Source organism: Gossypium hirsutum, chromosome A05, assembly GCF_007990345.1.
Source record: "Gossypium hirsutum isolate 1008001.06 chromosome A05, Gossypium_hirsutum_v2.1, whole genome shotgun sequence".
Classification (NCBI taxonomy): Eukaryota; Viridiplantae; Streptophyta; class Magnoliopsida; order Malvales; family Malvaceae; genus Gossypium; species Gossypium hirsutum.
In genome coordinates, this window is record NC_053428.1 from 97,694,456 (window position 1) to 97,701,461 (window position 7,006).

The 7,006-nt window shown below is 32.3% G+C and overlaps 1 protein-coding gene across 1 annotated transcript; it reads right to left on the reverse strand.

The window, feature by feature from the left end:
- Positions 1–5,339: 5,339 nt before the first annotated feature.
- On the reverse strand, positions 5,340–6,658 carry LOC107961476 (probable membrane-associated kinase regulator 4). Its single transcript, XM_016897598.2, has one exon. The coding sequence runs from the start codon at positions 6,459–6,461 to the stop codon at positions 5,688–5,690; it is 774 nt and encodes a 257-aa protein (XP_016753087.2). The 5' UTR covers positions 6,462–6,658; the 3' UTR covers positions 5,340–5,687.
- Between the last annotated feature and the right edge of the window lie 348 nt (positions 6,659–7,006).

The following is a 7,006-nucleotide window of genomic DNA, read 5'->3' on the forward strand; positions in this document are numbered from 1 at the left end:
TACATGATTTAATTAGATACCAATTTGGTGCACTAATTCATTTTGGAATTCAAAAAGACCATATCATACCATGCTTTCTAATATATATCACAATCATTTTCCATTCATTTCATCATCTAGGTACATATTCATATATATATACCAATTTGGTGCTCAATTTCATTTTACCATCTCATTCACTCTCGAGACTATTAGCTTGTTCATATTCAAATCAGCCCCAAGTGCTCCTTTTTAATCAGTTCAAATGGTCTTTCACATTTCCACATTTCATATATAATGTATATATATACCAAATTCAATCACATTATAATCAATTCATGTTTTAAAACCCTATTAACTGGACACAAATTCAACAGGGATACACGAATCTATTTCTTTGTCATCCTAGGTTGCTCGACAACAATGACTACTAAAACATGTACATACTACCATCCCAAGTTATCCGACAATGATGGCTTTCACAATTTGTTTACTCTGTCATCCCAGGTTGCCCGACAATGATGACTACTAGAATATGTACATTCTACCACATCGGGTTGCTATCATTATACCTAACCCTATGGCAAGCCAACTATATTTGACGTTGCTCAAACAATTAATAGGGTAACTAATGTTTCAATTACACATTATATACCAATTCAATATCATAGTTCCATACCATTTCCATCAACAATTCATATCACATATCATTTAGCAATTGCTATCATGCTTGTTTCTACTATGCTCAAAACAATTCAATTCTTGACATTCAATATCGTTAAACATAATCTAATTCACAAGACAAGTAATTGTAATAACTTGCTTTTTAGTGGTGCCAAAAACGATGGTTTCAGAACCCCATTTGTTGATGATCGAGTCAGTAAAAATTATTATTGATATTTACGAGTCTATTTTAGAATTATATTGAATTTTGGTCTGACGAATTTGTTAAATGAGACAGTTAGTCAGGGTATAAGTGTTTTGACCCTAAAGTCAATTATGTAAAAAAATGAGGTACTAGGACCTCATTTTCGTAAACTAAGCTCGTAAATATTTATATTAAATATTTTCAAATTTATTATATAGATGAATTAAATTTTGGATAGGAAATTTTGCTGAATTAGTGATTAATTAAGGTATAAGGACTAAATTGTAAAAACGGTAAAAGTTTAATCACTATAGATTTTTCATTAGTTAATGGACTAATTTAGCAATTAGAATTTTTTGCTTTGATGGTTGGTGAAGGATGATGTATGTTTCCACAAAGTTAAGTTAAACATACTTATCATTCAATAATTAAAGATTAATAATGCTAATTGAGGTTAATTAATAGTTAAACTTGGTATAAAAAGAAAAACAAAAAGAAAATGAAAGACATTCTTTCTTTCTTCCCAAAACCAATTCAAAGAAGAGGAAATAGGTTTTCCATTGTCGAAGCTTAGGTTTTTCAATTTCTAAGGCAATTTAAGTTATTTTCTTGTAATTTTTATGTTTTTGAAATCCCGAGAGCTTGATTTAGCTAACCCATGGATTAATTTGTAAAACTGTTAAAGTTTACAAAAGTTTCCATTGTTGAATCTTGAAAATTTTGGTACTAAATTGATAGGTTTTGAGCTTATCTATGAAAAAGGACTAGTTTGTAAAGAAAAATGAGTAATTTTGAACATAGGGACTTAAGTGCAATAATTTCAATTTTAGCATGAAATTTCTATAAATATAGGTTGTTGAGGTCTGTAGAAGGATGATATTGAGATCGGTTTTGAAATCGAAGCTCAAATTTCAAAGTTATAACAATTTTGATTTTAGGGACTAAATTGAATAAAATGAAAAGCTTTAGGGAATATCTAATCAATGAAATTGAACAAATATATAGTTATAGTATGTTGTTAAATGATATTTTCAATTGATAATTGAATTAAATTATGGTTTAGATTGAGATTTAAACCAATCGGAGGATATTTGCGAAAAGGGGAAAATTATGGATTAGTCCCTAACACCTTGTCAATTTTTGCTTTTTCCAGGTAAGTTCATATAGAACTTATTATGTTAATTTTAATTATTTAAGTATTATAGTATCTTGTTTTTTAGTTGAATTGTTGTGGAAATGTTAAGTTGTAACACTAAGTGGATTAAGTTGCAAAGTATGTAATATAGAACATTTTTGAATAAATATGTGGCGATTGATGGTTATGAAATATTTATATAGTAAAGCGGTATGTATAAATGATTATATTAGAGCGATCAAAATGAAAGAATACAGAACAATGCCATGAGAATTTAGTAAATGTTACAATACGAATAGCAAACCTTTATCATTTTAAAGGAATTGGGTACTGATTAGGGACTACTTTATCGATAGCTAAGATCCAGCATATGTTGCCTATTCTCTACAGCTTGTGCGAGCAACATAGTATAGAGTTAACATAACAATCCTGACCTACAACTTGTGAGAGCAAACCCAAGTGATACAGATTGGGTGCTGGTCAGGGAATTAGTTATCGATGACTGAGATCCAGCATATGTTTCAGGTTCTTTACAGCTTGTGTGAGCAAACCCGAGTTATACAACTTGTGTCAGCAAATTATATGTTATCGCTTGTGTGAGCAATTCAATCTTGAATATCCGAAACTAAATTATCATAGTTCTCCGGCAAAGATATAGACAAATTGATAAAAGAAATGGTTGAAAAATCTAATAAGAAACTTGGTTGGCATGGTTTTAATATCGTATAAGTTGAAATGGTATAGCACTATATGGAATATATATGTGATCTAAACACTTTGAGATTATTGTACTAATATGTTAATTTGATGATGGTTTAGTGAAATTGTACAAATAGGTTTACGCATATCAAAAGATTATAACGTTACGCATCTTTGAATTCCTATTGATTAAATGATATAATACTTAGGTAAGTTTAGTTAAATCTCATATGAACTTACTAAGTATTTGATATACTTATTGTTAATTTGACTTATTGTAGATTTCTGACCGTAGAGTATGACGATTAGATCACTTTGGAGCTCACACTCATCTCTCGTTTTGGTAGCCTTTTGAACGTTTTGAGCTCGGTTATATGTGGCATGTACTTATGAGTGTCAATTCATTTGTAATGTTAAACATGTTTGAGGCATAGTTGATTTTGAGCACTTATGATTATGTTAATTCGCCCATGTTCAAAGTGTTGGTATATTAATATGCATATATGAATATGTATTTATAATGAGTTTGGAATGTTTGAATTAACTTGTTGTTTTGAATGAATAAGTGATATGACATGGTATAAATAGGTGGAATAGTTTGGATTAATTCATGTATCTTTGTTGCAAATGTGGCATATTGGTTGAGATGTTCAAAAATATGTTCAAATGGTGTATTTAGTATGAATTTGATGTGTTTGGAGCAGGTATAGGTTGTGTTTAATGCGCCCCTTTGGCTATTTTGAAAGATGATATGAAATAAGTGTTAAATGACCTTAATATACCCAAAACAGGATTCACATCGCAACACCGTATGGTGGTCATCCCGACGAGAAAAGGCCTGTAATGTCACGTTGAGACGAGAAGCCCCGTTATCTCAACAAGCCCAAACAATGAGTGACATCACAATGTTGAACGGACTTATGTCGTGACATGACAAACTGTTTTGGCGATGTCACGACGAGGAACTCCTTCAGATCATGATGTCGTACTGAACTTTTGAAACCTTTGTAGTTTGGTTCTTATTAGATTTCGAGTCAATGTTTGAGCTTATGAAAGCTCATATAACGCTCAAGAAAAGTATAATTTGTACTAAATGACTCATATGATGGTAGTTAATGATTTCTGATTCAATTTATCTGTTAAATGTCTATAACTATCTTATTTTGTACTGTAGCATTCTGTAGCTCAATCTCAACAACCGGGACAAGCTAGGAATGTTACAGTAATAGTCTTACCTTAATAGTTAATATGCAACAATCATGCATGTATATATATATTAAACTCGAATAATAAAAGTACAAACCGAAATCGTGATTATTCGTCAATGACTCTTAACTTTCCTTTCTTTTGTGACGGTTTAAGGACATCTTTAGCTACATTTGATAATTCAATGATAGAAGGAACATCAGTTTACATCCAATTAACATTCAAATACATAACCAAACATATTTTTCATTTTATTCAATTTAGTTTCTATATTCGAGATACACATATTTTCCAATATCTAACATCAGATTAAAATTCAGTTTCATATCATAACATAATTTCATGAAATTTTTTTAATTTATTCAATTTAGTCCCTAATGTTACAAAGTTATCTAACAAGCTTAATTAGATTTCCAATTTAGTCTTTATCATGGTCTAAGCTTATTAACTATCAAATTCAAGCCTAATTAGTCAATTTCTCTATAATAGTAACTTGCTAAGAACTTAACAATTGAATAAATTGATACACGAGCTATCTAAATAAAAATTTCATGAATTTATCTTAAGTACCTTATATAATTTAATAGCTGAGTGTTTTGAACCAAGCTTGAGTTTTCTTCTTTCTTCGCAAGCTTGTACGGTTTAATTAAAGAAAGAAGATGACAATCTTCCACTTAGCTTAATATATATACTTAGATTAGGGTTAGTTAACCTTAATTAGTTTAACTCAATTCATTTAATTTAAGCATATTAATTACTAATTGGGATTATGAAAGCTTAGTAGTTTCATCATCATTCTGCACTAACAACATAAAAAATAATGGTTTAATAACCATTAAGGCCCTTTAGGTAATTGTTATCTAGGTCCGCAAGCATTTTTTAAATTAAAACTATATAGAGATTAAAATTTTATAATTTAGTCCCTGAGCTTTAATTAACTATTTTCTCGGTTAAATTACTTAACCGATCTATATATTATCTTAATATCTTTATTAAACTTTATATTTCGTCTTTACAAACTTGATTTACAGAAATGAGATCCCGAGATCTCATTTTTCAACACCACTTAGAATCGAATCGTTACACATCTTATTGGTGTATGAGTTGCTTCTTTGTTTCTTAAGAGGAGAAGTAATGTGACCCTTTAAACTGGCGATGTGACAGTATAGGGTAGCTTAACAAGTGATGATTGACTCATTATGATTGAAGTGCTCTAGGAGAGGTGTCAAATGTCAATTGGTCTTGGTTCTAATGAAGGTGTCGAAGATGATATGCAGAGATGGTATAATATGAGCTCATGCCCAAACCCTACAAGGCAATAGAGGAATTCATGGAATATTTTATTTTTTGGTTCAAAAATCAAATGCAATTCATGGTAGCAGGATTACGACGAAGTCTTCGTATTGGTGTGTGACTTCATATGAGGTTGAATCTCATTACTAAATTTACCTATTTATGTTTAAAAAAGAGGAAGAAGAAATCTCATCACAAAATTTGAGCACGGAATGTTTTTAATCCAAACAGGTTTACCCAGAACAAGTTGTAGCACAGACCACTTACATTGATCCAATCAACGAGTCCCCCTAACATAAATTTGCATAAAAATAAGTTTTCACCCACTCACTTGGTCCGACGAAAGCAGGCCACAACCCAATAACATTTAGACTATTGGCCTGATGAGGCCCATGGTACGAGGAATGGAGAAATATTTGTTGAAAATCTTTTGTTGTGGAATTAAAATCAGAAAGTAGGGAAACAAAAGACAAAAATGAACTGCAAATGTGGGGCCTCTCTTCATCTTCACCAACTGCATTTCATGTCTGAAGCTGAAAATGAGAACACCCCAACTTCGCTAACTGTTCTTCTTGACCTAACCCATGCCTGCTGAGACTGCTTGCAATGTGCAATGGCTCCTTGAATGGGGCTCTCCATCTCCGCGTTTACACTGCTGCTTTGTTTAAGAACCAGCAAATGCTGTTGTCCATTTGAAGATCCAAATGAATGGCGTTTGCTGGCCATTGAAAACGATCTTCTATGTCCATTTCCATTCATGTCTTGCTCTAATGGAGTTTTCTTTGTTGATTTATAATTACCAAACAAATATCTGAGATAAACCCTAGAAGCCTTCTTCAGTTTTGAACCGATGGAGGATTGCTTCATCAGCTTAAGCTTTTTGGTCCATGATTTCTTCGGGTTTTCACCACTTCCGCCATTTGAATGCTCCAGCTGATCTCCACTAGACTCGGAAGAAGGTGAGATGTCTTTCTTGTGAGGTTCGGTAATGGAGTTTTGCAGCAATTTTTGCACCATTTGCAGGCGAGGAGGAAGGTGAAGAGGAAGGAGTTTCCCTTTGTAAAAAAGCTCATCAGCTGGGGAATTTGTGGGCTCTTTTTCAATGGAAACTGAAGACATTTGGAACTCGAACTCTCTGCTTATGGGGTTGGAGACCGTGTTCTTAGAACGTGAGCTCACTTCCATGTCAATGTATTCATCCTCTTCTTCTTCTTCTTCTTCTTCTTCTTCTTCTTCTTCTCCTTCTTCAAGGTTATTTGAGAAGTGGCTTAGTGCAGCCATTTTCAGAAGCTTAAGCAGAGCTTAGTGAGGAGGAGAGGCAATGGAGTTTAGGCAACAAAATAGCGATGGCGACAGAGGGTGTATATATATAATATTTGATCAACCGAGTGTCGTGTACATTGTTGGGCTTGGACGAACTTTCAATGCCCCAGGTTTGTCTCTAAATTTACTCTTGTTTAAATTTAATTATGTGCGGTCCTCTGGGTTGACTTTGGAGATGTGGGAAACCGCTCCCCACATATTTCCAATATTACTCTAATTATATTGTATTATTTTTTTATATTTAAATTATAAAAATTAAATGAATTAAATTTAAGAGTATGAGAAAAGAGTGTTTATTATTGAAAAGCAGTGGAATGTGTCCAAAATGAATAAAAAATGTTTGGTTTGGTTAGTGTAAGAGTAATGATAATAATAAAAAGTGTGATCCAGCAGCTAAAGTTGAGTTTTACAGGATTCCAGGGGTTTGTTTTATTTTTGAGTTTGTTTGTTTGTTAGTTATTGGGGATTCAAGTAATCCACATCTCTCTCCTTAAAATCATCCC

Bases quoted from the DNA above. Each gene is read 5' to 3' on its own strand.
- LOC107961476 (XM_016897598.2), bottom strand. From the start codon at position 6,461: ATGGCTGCACTAAGCCACTTCTCAAATAACCTTGAAGAAGGAGAAGAA.